This window comes from Meleagris gallopavo, chromosome 3 (assembly GCF_905368555.1).
Source record: "Meleagris gallopavo chromosome 3, MGAL_WU_HG_1.1, whole genome shotgun sequence".
Taxonomy (NCBI): Eukaryota; Metazoa; Chordata; class Aves; order Galliformes; family Phasianidae; genus Meleagris; species Meleagris gallopavo.
The window spans coordinates 83,319,137-83,334,226 of NC_139406.1; the positions used below are offsets into that span (position 1 = coordinate 83,319,137).

The window sequence follows — 15,090 nt, forward strand, 5'->3', positions numbered from 1 at the left end:
GGAGAGGGCCGGGCACGGCGCGGAGGAGCCGCCCAGGGAGGCGGTGGCGAGGGGAAGCTTCCGAACCGCGTGGGGAGCGGCTTCGTGAGCATCGCGTGGGGCGCCGGGGCTGCGGGCGCTGCGGTGCTGCGTGCTGCGCTCCGGGCCTTATGGAGACTGCTGGCTGCGCCGTTGGTGCCTGTGCCTCTGGGGCTCGGTGAGCTCCGCGGCGTCGCGCGGAGCTGCGTGTGGCTGCGTCCCTGCCGTCGCGGGGGAAGCCTCTGTGTTTCTCTGTTTCTGTTATTCGTACATTACGTGAAAAGCCGTTTTCGAAGCGTCAGCCGACGTCAGAACTCTGGGAAGTGTCCTCACCATGTGGACTTTCCTGGGCATCGCCTCCTTCATCTACGTGTACAAGAAGTGCGGGGACCTCATGAGCTACGCCAACAAGGAGGTGCTGCTCTCCGCCGCTCTCTTCTTCTCCCTGGGCCTGCTGCTCTCCTATCGCTACCACTTCCGTGCACCCCGACAGCAGCAGCAGCAGAAGCCCCACCTGGGGATGCTCTCCCACGCTCTCTCTGCTCTGCCACTGGTCGGCTTCTTCTGGGCCAAACCTGCTGCGGGGTCTCAGCGAGTTGAGCAACCCAGATCCAGAAAGGTATGTTCAGGTTGGACGTGGTACCTGAGTTGGGAGGGACTGCCTGTTGGCCCTTTGGAGTTGGTCTTGGTGAGGGCAGTGAAGGAAGGGCAGGGAGGGGTTGTGCTTGCATCCTGTGTGACGGGTGTGTCATGTATTGCGTTGGTTTTCGATGATGGAAGAAACAGTGAGATTTTATGAAGGTGAATGAAATGTGAGTATGCAAAGAAAATAACATGGTAATGGATTATTATGCTAGCAGAAGGGTATCTTCAATTGCCAGTCTGCTCTAGATGTTAGAAGAGCATCGCTTGTGAGGAACCACAGAGAGCTGGGACTTTTTGGCCGAGAGAAGAGAAGGCTCAGCAGAAGGAGCTTCTCATCCATGCACACAAAGTTCTGAAGGTACAAAGAGGATGGAACTTGGCTGCTCTCAGCAGTGCCAAGTATGAGGACCAGAGGCAGTGGCACAACTGGAGCATGGGATGTGCCTCCTGAACACCAGGAGCACTTCTGTGCTGTGCAGGTCCAGGTTGTCCAGAGGCAGCCCATTGGAGATCTTGGAGATCTCCAAAAGTCACCTGGATGTGGTCCTGAGCCCCCTGCTCTGGGTGACCCTGCTGGAGCAAAGGATAGGCCAGACGGAGCCTGAGGTCTCTGCCAGCCTCAGCCATGTTGTTATTCTGTGATCATCTTCCTCTTGTTTCTGGATAAAACGTATCCATTTAGACAGCAGGAGACACGGTAATATGGGAATTATTCTTAAAATGCTGCTTGTATAATAGCTACAGGAGCTGGCTTCGGTTAGCCAGCCTGTTCTTTGGTGATAGTGGAGAGCACCAGGCTTTCAGCTGGAGTTTGGCAGGAGCCGTGCAGTCTACCACCAGTAGGTGGATATGCATATTCAGCCCCTCTCTAGGTCAGCACTGTTTGGCTCCATGCCTGGGCACTTCTGGGCCTTTTCAGCTGGGCGCTGACCGCTTGCACAGAACAGCTTGAAACTATTTTCGGATGCACGCCCTATGAATTTTTCTAGTAAAAGCCTGCCTTTCCCCAAGTTTCTTGCTTTTTTTTCAAAGTCGTGCAGTTAGTTTTACAATCCCTTGTTACGTTGTAGCTAAAAACATTACACCATGCCACCAGAAATCCTGGTTTCTGTGTTATTCAAAGTACTTATTTCACTGATGTAAGCATGTTTTTACTGCTGTCAGCACTGCAGTGCTGAAGCATTTGTGGAAGAGTGAATTGGACTCAATTAATTCGACTCAATAAGGTTAGAGGAATACATTTTCCCGTGGATGCAACAGTTTCTTTAATTGCTGAGTTCTCTGTGCAGGAGGGATGTGTACTGCCTTTTGTAGGAACTCAGCTTCCAGTATGTGTGAGACTAAGGTTGTGTTAATGTTTGGCTTTGATCAGGAGGGAAGTTTTAATCAAGTGTGTCTGCTTGTTTCTTTTCCCTGCTTGATTTTTTTTATTGCATTATTGTATGGGAACTGCTGAATCACAGCCTGAACCTCTGATTGATCACCTGAGGCAAGCAATGAGTCAGCCCTGGGAGCACAGGTGAAGGCAATTCACCTGTGCTGCAGGAAGGGGTGGAGCCTGGCTGCACCTCTCCTAGGCCCCATTTAAGAGCTGACTGCCAGTAGGGAAGGGTCTCTTCTGGAGATCTCTCCTTTTGGAGTTTTACAGCAAGCTGAGGACAAGGGTAAGCCTTCTATCTATTCTGTTTGGTGTAATAATCTGTTTAGCTAAACTCTCTTGTTTATTTCTTAGTTATAACACTTGTATATTCACTGATTATACAATTATAGAGTAAAACTGATTTCATTTTAAACAAAGCTTACCTGGGAGATGCTGTCCATCCATCAGTGGGCTCTCAGTCTGCTGGATGAAAGTTGAACAAGTCCAAAGTCAAACCCATGCAAAGGTTATGGTACACATTCATCAACACATCTAATTCTGGATTTTTCTTTCTACAGGGTAAAATAGAAGTAAATGTCTCAGATATGCACCTGACAGAGGCTGCTTCAGTTACAGCATTATTGCCCCAATGTGATCCAGAAGTTATCATTGTGGGTTCAGGTGTCCTTGGGTCCTCCTTGGCCACGGTGCTCGCCAGGGATGGAAGAAAAGTGACTGTAATAGAGAGGGATCTGAAGGAGCCTGACAGGATAGTTGGAGAATTGTTGCAGCCTGGCGGTTTTAATGCACTTAAAGACTTGGGTCTTGAAGGTAAGTGCATTTCAAACTGTGTATGTGTATATATAGATATGTATAAAACACAACAGTTACTGCTCTCAGGTATGTTTTTAGATAAGGCATGCCATATCTAAAATGCAGGAAAAATGAAGAAATGCTTTATCTACAGTGAATAAAAGGAATTAGAATTGCTTGTGTGTTTCCAATCTGCTATTTTGAAGATAGTGTTTTTCACACAGAGGGTGGTGACGCACTGGACCAGGTTGCCCAAGGAGGTTGTGGATGCCCCATCCCTGGAGGCATTCAAGGCCAGGCTGGATGTGGCTCTGGGCAGCCTGGTCTGGTAGTTGGCAACCCTGCACATAGCAAGGGGGTTGAAACTAGGTGGTCATTGTGGTCCTTTTCAACCCAGGCCATTCTGTGATGGTTCTATGATATTCTTTCCTCAACATATTTTGATTAGGATAATTGGATTTCATATGAAGAAATATTTAAATATAAAAAATTTTAAAAGCTTTCTTTAACTCATCTGCTGGCTTTTGTTTTGCAGATACAGTAGAAGGTATCGATGCACAGACAGTGAATGGTTACATCATTCATGACCTAGAGAGCAAGTCAGAGGTAGAAATTCCTTTTCCAACATCTGAAGGTGGCGGTGTGGTGAGCGGAAGGTCCTTCCATCATGGCCAGTTCATCATGGGTCTCCGAAGGGCAGCCATGGCAGAGCCCAAGTGAGTTCTGTGTGCTGGTCAGTGTCACAGCCTGAGTGCTGAGATGTTCCTGGCATGAGATTCCTTGGCTGTTTCCTTGTGCCCCAGCACAGTGGCTCCAATGGGCAAGGCTGAAGGAAAGCAACAGCTGAAGTTACTCATTCTGTTTTTGTAGACATTTATGAGCGGTAATATACTTCTTATGTTAGCCTTCGAGACAAATTAATTTTTAAATTTATGGGAACAGAGGCTTTAACTAGAAGGCTGGGTACTGGTTTGTTCCTGTGAGAGAGCAGTCTGAGGCTAAAAAGTTGATTCCCTTGGGCCTGTTACTGGGTTTGATATTTTAGCAGAAGCACTGACCTCAGGGTGCAATGCACAGAACTTCTTTTGCCAAGAAATGTGTGATATACCTTGGTATGATTTCTTCCAGATATGTTGTTTGTAGTGCCAGGAATCTTTTACATTTGCATGTTCTGTAATTTTTTTTTATGGCTAACAAGAGAGCAAAATAGCAAGGAAGGAGCACGAAATAATGGGAGAGAGCTACTCCCAGTAACTGTTGTACAATCCTAAAGATGCATCCTATTCCTAATGAAATAAGGAATGTTTGAGATTTCCTTCTATTAAAAGAGAGGAGGAGGAAACATTTCAAAAAACAAATAGATTCTAGATGCTGCTTCTGAAGGGTGGATTTTTTTTTCCATCAGTAATGCTTATAAGGGAAATACAGAAGGTACTGTCGTCTTACTTTGCATATCTATTTTGAAGTGGAAAATAGCTTTATTTTATCATATCTTTTATATCCTATGAATCAGTAGCACTAAAAGGTAGCAACTGTTCAGTACAGTTAAAATCAATGATGGCTGCATTTAATAGCTATAAAAGCTAAAGCTTTCTTGGTTATGGCTTCAAGTTCAGTGAAATTTGGGAACCTCAACCTATGGAGAACTCCATGAGCTGGACAAAAATCCTGTCAGCAGAAACTTACAAAAGCTAACGTTTGAGTCTTGAGTTCAGCCCCCACCCTTTCTTCCACTCTTTATTCATTTCTAGTTTGTTTGTTTTCTTCCCGTTGTAATGACAACAGAGGAAACTGCACGTTACATCAAGGCGTGAGAGAGATGAAATACTCTTTGTAGTGCTGTGAAGCTTTGTTTTTCATCTCAGAACTTGTGAAAATATAGGGAATAATGACTACTGAATGCTTTCTCTTCATCTGTTTTACATAATATGAACTTCTTTCAGATGAGTAAAATTAATTCTGCAGAGGAAAAAGGTAGGGTATCATTGGTTAGTGATTTTTATAGGGGGTTAGACCCAGGATAGGAAATAAGCACTTAATTAAATTATGGCTATAAAAGAAATATGAAAGCGAGTAAGATCTGCAGAATGCTGATTCACCTGCTATTAACCTGGTAGGTTGCTACTTACTTCTGCTGTTGAACTTCCTGTTAGGCATGTTTTCAATTGCTATGTTACCTTTGAGGGCCTGAACTCTCAGGCTGTCTTATTCTCATATGGGACTTTATCTAATTTCTCTAAGTTCTTGTATTTCATGTGGGTGTGAAAGCTTTTGTGAAGTAGTGAAGTGTGTTCATTTTGAGCTGCAGGGTCTGAACTGCCGGGATTGCGTCTAACAGCTCAGATCCAGCAAGAGGTTTAAGTGGAAAGAGATGCCATTTGTGAAACCCAAATAGCCAAAATTAGAGAGAGATGCAAGGGAAGCTCAGTTTGGAGTCTGATCATAAGTACTGTCAGAGCTTTGTCCTAAACAGGACGCGTTGTTGAGATCTATTCTGTGTTAGTTAGGATCCTCATTTCCACCTTGCTTACATTTTAAGTATTGAAGTGCTACTTTGGATCTTGCTTCTGCCCTCCACTCTGCTCATCTCCTTCGGCCAGGGAATGCCTAAAGCAAAAGCAGGGGTTCTGCTTGGTGGTAGGGTGTTTATGTTAAGCATTATAGCTTTTGAATAGTCTCAAATGTCAAGCCAGATGGCAATGGTGAACCTAAGCTAATGACAAGCAGTGTTTCACGTTTAATGTGGCTTCAGAAAGTGCTGAAGAATCTTTGTGTGTTGTGTTTAGAGAGAATATTGTGGCAGAGACAAGGTTATTGAAAATGACATGCCTAATACGATGAAATGCTGGCATCCTTAATCCTCTTCCCTCCTCTTCTAAATCCTGCTTTATTTCAGTGCAAAATTCATTGAAGGAACTGTGACACAGCTGCTTGAAGATGATGATTGCATAGTGGGTGTTCAGTACAAGGACAAAGAAACTGGGGATACTAAGGTGAGACAGTTTTCTGTTCTGATCTTTGCTTAACTACCGTGGAAATAGAGTTAAGTGTGTATAGCATTTAATAATAGCATTAGCACTGCTATTTCAGAGCTCTGGTGCAGAAATCTGCAACTACCTGAGAGATGAAAACTTTAATGAAGGGAGATTGCTTCCTAGTGGATGCATTCCTGGCATATGGAAATTCATGTTGTAACTCCTAGTGTTTTTTGATAACAGTTCAATTCTCCAGCGACTCCAACTGTTGTTGCTTGTTTTTTTTTTTTTTTCTAAATCATATGTTTGGAGCTTAAAATATTTCAAAGTTGCCAATGAAAGAAATAATGCATTCATATTCGTGCTTTGACTGTAAAAACATCCATGTTTCAACATATGCTACCTCTGTAAGGTAAAAGTCAGGAGGTAGGTGCCTGCTCATAGAGATACTCTGCCCAGTCATCTCTTGGGACACAGAAGAAGAGTTCTGACCTGTTTTAATTGTCACTGATTTGATTCTTCTTTGCCTCAACTAAGGCAAAACTGCTGCTAAATTCTGAGAAATTGAGTGAACTTAAAATAGCTTTAGGAGAAACCTATCCAGATAGAACATATGTACAGAATTTGTGGATACGCTCTCTAGAAAAGCCAAAAAACCACTTTAAAATTACTCCTCCAAGAGGGAGGAGGAGTAATGAATCTGCTCAGGCAAAAGGCATTGCAGTCCTCAAGGTGTGCTAGGAGTGGGGAGCTGTAAGGCAGCTGAGGAGGAACACCATCCTTAACTCCTTGTGAGGTAACTGGGAGCTTTACGCATTCATGGACTTTATTGCAATAATTGTAAGTACAGCTTGTTTGGCTAGCATTAGAGTGACCAGTGTTCTAACCTGTGCGATTTCTGAGAGCGTGGGTGTTGTTCTTAGGGCCTTGAGGTTTCTGTCTGTACAGAGATGATAAGCAAATTCACTGAGTGCTGGAGCTCTGTGCCTGGAAAGAGTTGAATTATTTGCCAGCCTAGAGAGCCTCTGTTTTATAGCAGTGTAGCACCAGGAGGAACCTGCTCCAGGCAGGGATGTACGCTCGCATTGCTGGCTCACCAAATGCTTCTGTCCAACAGTGAACTATTTTCCAGAAGTGCCAGTGAAACATGGCATGCTTTTTCCTGAAAGCTTCAAAGGAAAATTTATTTTTTGTTTTCTGCTCTTGCCAAGGCCAAAGACTAATGCTCATCATAAATCTGCAATCATTACGTACTCTGATTTAACTGCAAATGACAGCAAGAAAGCTATATGTAGAAGGAAACATCCATCTCTAAATGCTTTCTAGTTCTTTTCTCACAATATTATAAAAATAAAATGCTTATTAATAATCTGAAGAATTTTCTCATGTTTGAATATGGCGTATGTATTAAACGTTAGGAATTTGTGCATATCTTCAGGCCGAACCTAATCCATTTACCTTATTTTTTTTCCTCTCTGTACCTGTTGTTTCTGTTTGTAGCACCTAAGGATGGTAGGAACTGCTCTGAATTCGCTGCTTGTTCTTTTAAGAAAGATCTGGGCATGTTTGGTACACTTCTTACTCTAAAACATTTTAGGCTTGTTGCTTATGTGTGATTCTTTTGTTTGTCTATTTCCGAAGAGCATTATGGGCTGAACATGGCAATCACTTTGCTTTTCTGGTCTGTTTTATCCAATTCTGACACAGACCCTGTAGCTATGTTACATGATTGCATGTCTAGGAGAAGCTGATTATTGCTTTGAAGAACATCTAATGTGCAATTGAAAAGGAGGGCTGGAGAGTTATTTCCAACTGTTGTGGAAAAGAGAAGGAAAATGCCCAATCTTTTTCTTTGTTACACTACAGGAACTTCATGCACCGCTGACGGTTGTAGCTGATGGACTTTTCTCCAAATTTAGAAAAAACCTGGTCTCCCAAAAAGTCACTGTTTCATCCCATTTTGTTGGTTGCATTCTGAAGGTAACGTTTTTCTATAATGTGAGGATATACATTTCTTCATACATCTCTAATGCTGTGTTATCTGTTTGCATGCAGCAGCCTCCGCCCTCTTGGTGGTGTCCCACAGCTGTTGGTGCTGTGTGAGCTGGTGGCCCTGTGATGGCTCAGCACACTCTTGGATTCCACAGGGTCGCTGGGCTCCACAGTTCTTGGAAACCTTCCACACATTTTCTTCTCAATGTGTATTTCTTCTCTCTGTGGCCTGATGTTTTCTGCTTGGCTAGTCCTTCCACCCACCACCTATAGAGCCTATTTATGTGAACTCATACAGAAGGGGCATATGGTAGGGCTTTATAAAATAATAAAAGATGAATACCATGTCCTTTCACAGACTTTGGAACGAGAAATAGTTTAATCAAATACATTTGCAGATAGCATTGCAGAAATTTACATAGGGAATATGTCTATGAAAGATTTAAGTAGTCTGGTTGTTAAAGCAGCTATTGATGCTTTGTTATAAGGACTGTCTTGAGCTCCAGTCTGAGGTGTTTTCCCATGAAATCAGCTGTTCTGTCCATTTCTGTGTTACACTGAGAAATGCTTGGAAATTTGCACCTGAAGTTTTTAACTTTGAAGTTATTGGTGTATGCTCTGTTCCATCTCTACCATAGCTGAACTTACTGTGTCAGATGTAGCATATGTGGTAGAGTTGCAGGTCAGGCTTTCAGCTCTTCAAACATTTATGTAACTGTGAACTAGATTATTTTTTTCTAAGAGGATATTGTGGCTAGAAGTTAGATTAACATCAAAATCTACTCTTAAAGCCAGCATCTAAACGTATAATTTCTCTGTAGTTGAGCAAGAGAGGGTTAAACCAGCTGGATTACCTGGAATATTGTGTCTGGTTCTGGAGTCCCCAACACAAGAAGGATATGGAGCTGTTGGAGCAGATCCAGAGGAGGACCATGAAGATGATAAGAGAGCTGGAACACCTCCTGTGTGAGAACAGACAGAGCTGGGGCTGTTCAGGCTGGAGAAGAGAAGGCTCTGGGGGGATCTTATAGCAGCCTTCCAGTACCTGAAGGGTCCAGTGAGGCTGAGGATGTTGTACTGAGGGACATGGTTTAGTGAGAGCTATTGATGATATGTGGATGGTTGGACTAGGTGATCTTGTAGGTCTTTTCCAACCTTGGTGATCCTATGATTCTATGTTACTCTGGGTATAGGTGCTTTCACTAGTTTGTGTTAAGATAGTGACATTCATTTTTTCCCCACAGTATTCTTGTTCTTAAGGCACTTGTTCAGAGGGTGAAAATCATGAGTTTTAGGTATAAGCTAGCAGCTGTGATTAAAACCAATTGTTGTTTATACTCAAAAAGCACACTCAAACTGTGTCCCTGCCAGCAGATGGGGTACCTTGTAACTAGCTACCTATATGCCTTCAGGATCTGTGCATTTAAGTGAGAAAGCATGACTGTACGTTGGTAGCTGGTCTGTTGTAGCCAACGCAGGTTGGCTTTGCCTTGCCTTCCACAGCTGCTGCAGTAGCTGCAGTAACCATTGGATTGACAGCAGAAATAAGAGAGAATGAACAAAACCCTGCAGAACTTCCACCAGACACAGTCTGAGTTGGAGGAGCTTCAGCACTTTGTGTCCTTAGTCCTACAGTTATCTATCAGTACTTGAGTGCCTTCTCTTTCTCTACTTCTGAAACTTGATGAGCCTGAGGAGCAGTTGTAGGGTATTGGGAGCCTGTGATTTTCCCCATGGGGTTGTCTGCACTACAGACTACTGTACTTTTTTTCTTTCTGTAGTTTTCCTTATGGAAGTTAAAATGATCTTATGGAAAGCTTCTGCATTCTCTTTTTTTTTCTTGAAAACGTGCTGTTTTGAAAGAAAAAAAATAATACAACCTTAATATGACACAGGATTTTATTTGAAGTGTCAGAGAATGGTTTTGTGTATCTGAAGTTTAATATCCCTTCATTAATTGATTCCAATCCTTCTCCCACTTCTCTTGAAGGATGCACCACAATTTAAAACTAACTATGCCGAACTTGTTCTGGCTAAAACTAGTCCAGTGTTGATCTATCAGATTTCGTCAACTGAGACTCGAGTCCTTGTTGATATTCGAGGAGAAATGCCAAAGAACCTGAAAGAATATATGCTTGAGAGCATTCATCCCCAACTGCCTGGTGAGTCTGGTTTGTTGGTTTGTTTTATCTCCACATTCAGAGTTTGCTGTCTCAATAACTGTTCTCCCTTCTTAGATGACACGTCACATAGCAGATTATTTGGTTGGCCTTATGAATTAGAATTATGAATTAGAAGTTTGGAAGGATTATGCCTCTGAGAAGAGGTTCAGATGAGTTGTGAGCAAGTTCTTTAAGGCTCTACCAAATAAGTGTAACCAAAGAACCTTGGTTTTTGCAGATCACCTTAAGGAACCATTTCTAATAGCGGTTCAGAATGATCGCTTAAGGACTATGCCAGCAAGCTTCTTGCCTCCTTCAGCTGTTAACAAGAAAGGTGTGTATTATGAAGTAAAGCAGAGGGAGGGAAGGCATTAGAAACTTGTGGGACTGAAGGCTGTGTGCTCATAGATGTGTGTTTGTTGCTGAGTACAGCTACCTCATTCTGATATTAAAAATACATTTGAAAATGCGTGTTTGGCACAGTTTAACAGTAATGTTTATATTGATGTAAGACTTTAAATGACTGTCTGCTTCACTTTTAATTTTAAATAACTCGGTGGGTCGTGCTTTTAGAAGTTATGTCTCTTATGAGGGGAGGAAAATGGAAAAAAAATAAAAGTGACCTTGAATTTTGTCTGTTGTTTGATGCGCATGCATGCGTATGTATAAGAGAACTTGAGAGTTTTAAATCTGTTAAAGCCATCCTCCCTTTTTTCTTTTTTTTTTTTCTCTTCAGTTTCTAATTGTTGTTCCTGGTGGGGATGAATTCTCAATAAGCTGGGAAACAAAGTACAGGGTTTGAGTGCTAAGATGATATGGTAGTTGTGCAGTAGCTCACTCATCTTTTCTTTCTTCCATCTAGGAGTCCTTCTTTTAGGAGATGCATATAATATAAGACACCCTCTTACTGGTGGAGGAATGAGTGTTGTTTTAAACGATGTCAAAATATGGAGAAGCTTGCTCCAGGATATTCCAGATCTTTATGAAGATTCTGACATTCTTAAGGTGAAACTTTATTTTATTTATTTTGACTTAGACAAACTTGGTTCCACTTCAGATGATGCAGTCCAAGTTGGATACACCTGAGGGATGTGGAAGTTATTTCTGAGGCACAGCTGTTCTCAACTCTTCGGATAAATAAACCACATCAGGCATTTTCACTGAGCAGAGCTGTGATTTGTGAAAAAGTGCTGTGGCTGTGAGGCATATTGCTAGGATAGTATCTGATCTGTTCCCACACTGGTATTTTAGTGTACGTTTTGCTCAAGCAGACTGGATTTGAACCATCACCTTGTGCAAGTTGAATTTGAAGTAATGAGCATGTGTACCTAGTTTGTCAGTGTGCATCTAGACACCACAGTAGTAGGTGAGAAGGCATTCACATGAACACAACTCCTATCACCTACTCAAAAATCTTCTCAATGATGATCTGTGTTGCCTAATAGAAATGCATTTGTTCCTTTTGCAGGCCAAAAAAACATTTTACTGGTCAAGAAAAAGGTCTCATTCTTTTGTAGTGAATATTCTTGCCCAGGCACTGTATGAACTTTTTGCTGCTACAGATGGTAAATATATTTTTAAATAACTTCTGATGAATTAAAATTTGTTGAATAAATATTTCTGGAGGACGTGTGTTAGTATGTGAGCATACACATAGATATATGTATATACATGAATATAAAATGCACTGATCAAAGGATTTTAATGAGTTAGCCTGAGTTGTCTTCCCAGTTAGTTCTAGCATTGTGTAAACTAAGCTATAGCAACCCAAAGGACATCTGGAGTTATTATTTAATAAACAAAACACTGGGTAACTTTAATCAATTGTTCTTCTGTCAGCATTCAGGAATCTGTAGCTTCTCTATAAAATCCTGTAAAATCAGGTTGAAATCTAACTGAATTTAATGGCAGCAGCTGCCAAAATGCTGAAGTCTTTGATTTTGTATCATTGTTTTATATGCTCAAATTTTTTAGTATCTGTTGACTGTATTTGTGAGTGATTTCAATTTGTTTTGTAGATTCCTTGCACCAGCTAAAGAGAGCCTGTTTCCACTACTTCAGACTTGGTGGAGAATGTGTCTCAGGTCCTGTTGGATTGCTGTCTGTGTAAGTTCAGCGTATTTGTAATAGCTGGCGTGAACCAGATCAAGTTTTGTGGACCTCTGTTAGATTCTGCTTCCCAGCCAGTCCGTCCATTCTGTGTGGGGAGAATGCTCCATGTGAGGCAGTGTTTTTAGTATTATACTGAAGTTTGAAGCTTTGTTAGAAGCTTTGAATGCTTTCTTTTTAAACAAGAAAAAAAGACCTTTGCAAACTGGAGAGACATTGGAACAGGTTGCCCAGTGAGGTTGTGGATGCCCCCTCCATTGAAGCATTCAAGGCCAGGCTGGTTGGGACTTTGGGCAGCCTGTTCTAGTGGTTGGCAGTCGTGGCCATGGCAGGGGGTTGGAACTAGGTGATCTTTGAGGTCCTTTTCGACCCAGGCCATTCTGTGATTCTATGACAAGTGGCACGGGATTTAGTGTGGACCCTTCTGCTCCTTCAAACGGAGGAGCTGGTGGAGATGTTTCATGCTTGACAAGCTGAGAATAATGATGGATGAGCTCTCCCACAAATGAGCAAAAGGAACAGAGAAGCAAGTACCTTTCAAGGTCTTCTGAACGCTCCCTTCAAACTGGAGAATGCTCAGTAAGTTGTTCTTTGAGCATGTAAGCATGTGTCCATTTGGAAAGAGCTAAAACTGGTAGGGTTGGTACAGGCTTACCTGGGAGTTGATAAGGACAGATTGGGACTACTGGCAACGGAGAGAAAGCAGAGGTGTATGTTGGCCATCGTGCAGAATGGAATGCAGGTGTGCAGCAGCTCCAAGACAGGCAGGATTTGTTCACGGCTGAGACAGCAGGACTGCAGCTGCCTAAATCAGAGCGGTTGTCTTGTGCAAACAGCCAACCTGGGAACTGAACGCTTGTCTGTGCTTTTTTTTCTCCTGTTCATTTACGTGTGCTGTTTCTTGCTTTTTAAAACAGGCTATCTCCTAAACCAATGGTGCTGATTGGCCACTTCTTTGCCGTGGCATTGTACGCCGTTTACTTCTGCTTTAAGTCAGAGCCGTGGATCACCATGCCTCGAGCCTTCTTCAACAGTGGAGCTATACTGTACAGGAGTTGCTCTATAATATTTCCACTTATTTACTCTGAAATGAAGTCCCTCATCTATTAAGGTCCAAGGGGATATGACTGGACAAAGAACGTGAAGATCACGATGCCTTTAAAATCTTTGGACATGTGCTGTTTAATATTGTCATGTTTTCTTCTCTTCAAAATGTGATTTCCTTGATCGGGATTTGACTTAGTTTTGGCTTTGTGGTTATATACATATATATTATATGTAAATGATCTATTCTTTGCAATTAAAGTTCAAAGAGGAGTTAGCTGTTTACAAGGACCATAAGGAAGTGTTCACATATTGCCAGGTCTGTCAGAATTTTCATTCCTCGCTTTATCCATTGCAGAGTGCACCACTAATATTAATAAACTGAAAAGTGAAAACTGTAAACCACATGCTGCTATTATCCTTCATGCTTCTTTCTGCTCAGTAGCCCCATAGGCTTCCTTTGTTTCTGTGAAAATACTGTAAGAAAATTCCTTATTTGGGCCACTTCAGGAGGATTTGCCTCTTCTGTTTCAGTTGCAGCTGAGGTACTGTTATAGTGATGCTTCAAAGGACACTGCAAATGATTGCAGATGTTGCAATGTCACCGTGTCTGCAGTGTGACTCACTTTTGCAAATGCCACATGTAGGGCTCTTCTGAAAGTGTTCTTTACACCAGAATCATTTGAAACCAGTAATAACCAAAGCATGCTTGTGGTGGCTGCTGCACCCAGGTACTGAAAGCACTTGTTTTGTTGGAACTTTCTTCCCATCTCACTTTGTTCTAAAAACTGAGTTTTGTTTTACTTGGTTTGTGTGTAAGTGAAGGTTAATACTGCCACTGATTTAAGCACAGCAACCAGCCATCTACTGAAACAACTGGAATGCAGGCTGTTTCCAGTAGACACTCTTTAATATTACCTTGAAAGGTTGTACGAAGTACAATTCAAGTGTCCTTTTAATACTTGAAATATTTCTTTTCCTGTAGATACTACAGCACATTACTCGAGAGTTTGTTTTGCTACTGGGCAATATTCCTCTCTGCGTTACCTTCACCGCTTTGCTTTCCTTTGTTCTTGTGTTCTTCCATTTTCCCTTGCCTTTTGTGCAGTTGCTTTGTGTATCACCACATGGCTGTCATATTCTGACTTGCCAAACCAATGGTGTGTCAGTATGGTCTAGAGAGCAGCAACACACTGTGTTCTTCTGTACTTAAAAACTTGGACTATTTGTTTTGGAAATGACAGACTGTATAAGCTGTATATAAATATACATTCTGTGTTGGACTGGGGGGGGAAGAAATCTGTGGAAAAGATTTTTTTTTTTTTTAGTGTTTTATTTGATGGGTATTTCAAATAACTAAAACTTTTCCAGATGAGACAAAAATGTGTATATTTTTCTAACCGTGATCACTTTTGATACCTATGTCACTTTGATATCTACAGACATGTTCATGGAGCATGCTGACTTCTGAGCAGAGCGCTGATGATTTCAGGTACCATTATTTGTGGTAACTAAATGATGCCCCTGGTGAGGGGAACCAAAATTTTTGGCACTTATATAAGTGTTTTCAGACCTTGTGACAATCTTCTTAGAAGTTTGGCTGCTCTTACGTTTCCTATTTTTAATATTATTTACAGTCAGTCTCTTTCAGTTCAAGGATAAACAATCTTGAGTCAAATACACACCCTCAGCTAACTTAAATAAAATGTTATACCTGTAGATTTCTTTTCTTGTGTATCTCTGGATGATGACTTTAAGTAGGTCTTGACTTACCAGGAAATACCAGTGTGCTTAAAAGTGCTTAAACGTATACATGACTTTTTTTCCTGAAGCCAATGCCTGGCTCAGTGTCCTGCTGACTGGGCTAAATATCACAGGTTGAAAACTTCTGAGGAGGAGAGAAAGATCTTAAGTGCACGTCTATGGAAGAGCAAAGTAATGTGGTTTCAGAAGGAGTTCCTGAGCCAAATGT

General features: G+C 41.9%; 1 protein-coding gene across 1 annotated transcript; it reads left to right on the forward strand.

Annotated features, from left to right (window-relative positions):
- Positions 1–138: 138 nt before the first annotated feature.
- Positions 139–14,839, forward strand: SQLE (squalene epoxidase). The gene is made up of 11 exons (XM_003205275.4): positions 139–637; positions 2,602–2,854; positions 3,372–3,552; positions 5,733–5,829; positions 7,678–7,791; positions 9,794–9,965; positions 10,204–10,299; positions 10,828–10,970; positions 11,434–11,530; positions 11,984–12,071; positions 12,992–14,839. The coding sequence occupies exons 1-11, from the start codon at positions 353–355 to the stop codon at positions 13,182–13,184; spliced, it is 1,719 nt and encodes a 572-aa protein (XP_003205323.1). The 5' UTR covers positions 139–352; the 3' UTR covers positions 13,185–14,839.
- Positions 14,840–15,090: the final 251 nt, after the last annotated feature.

Bases quoted from the DNA above. Each gene is read 5' to 3' on its own strand.
- SQLE (XM_003205275.4), top strand. From the start codon at position 353: ATGTGGACTTTCCTGGGCATCGCCTCCTTCATCTACGTGTACAAGAAG. The intron at 5,830-7,677 runs GTGAGACAGTTT...GTTACACTACAG, and splicing joins AAGAAACTGGGGATACTAAG to GAACTTCATGCACCGCTGAC. The intron at 10,300-10,827 runs GTGTGTATTATG...TCTTCCATCTAG, and splicing joins TTCAGCTGTTAACAAGAAAG to GAGTCCTTCTTTTAGGAGAT.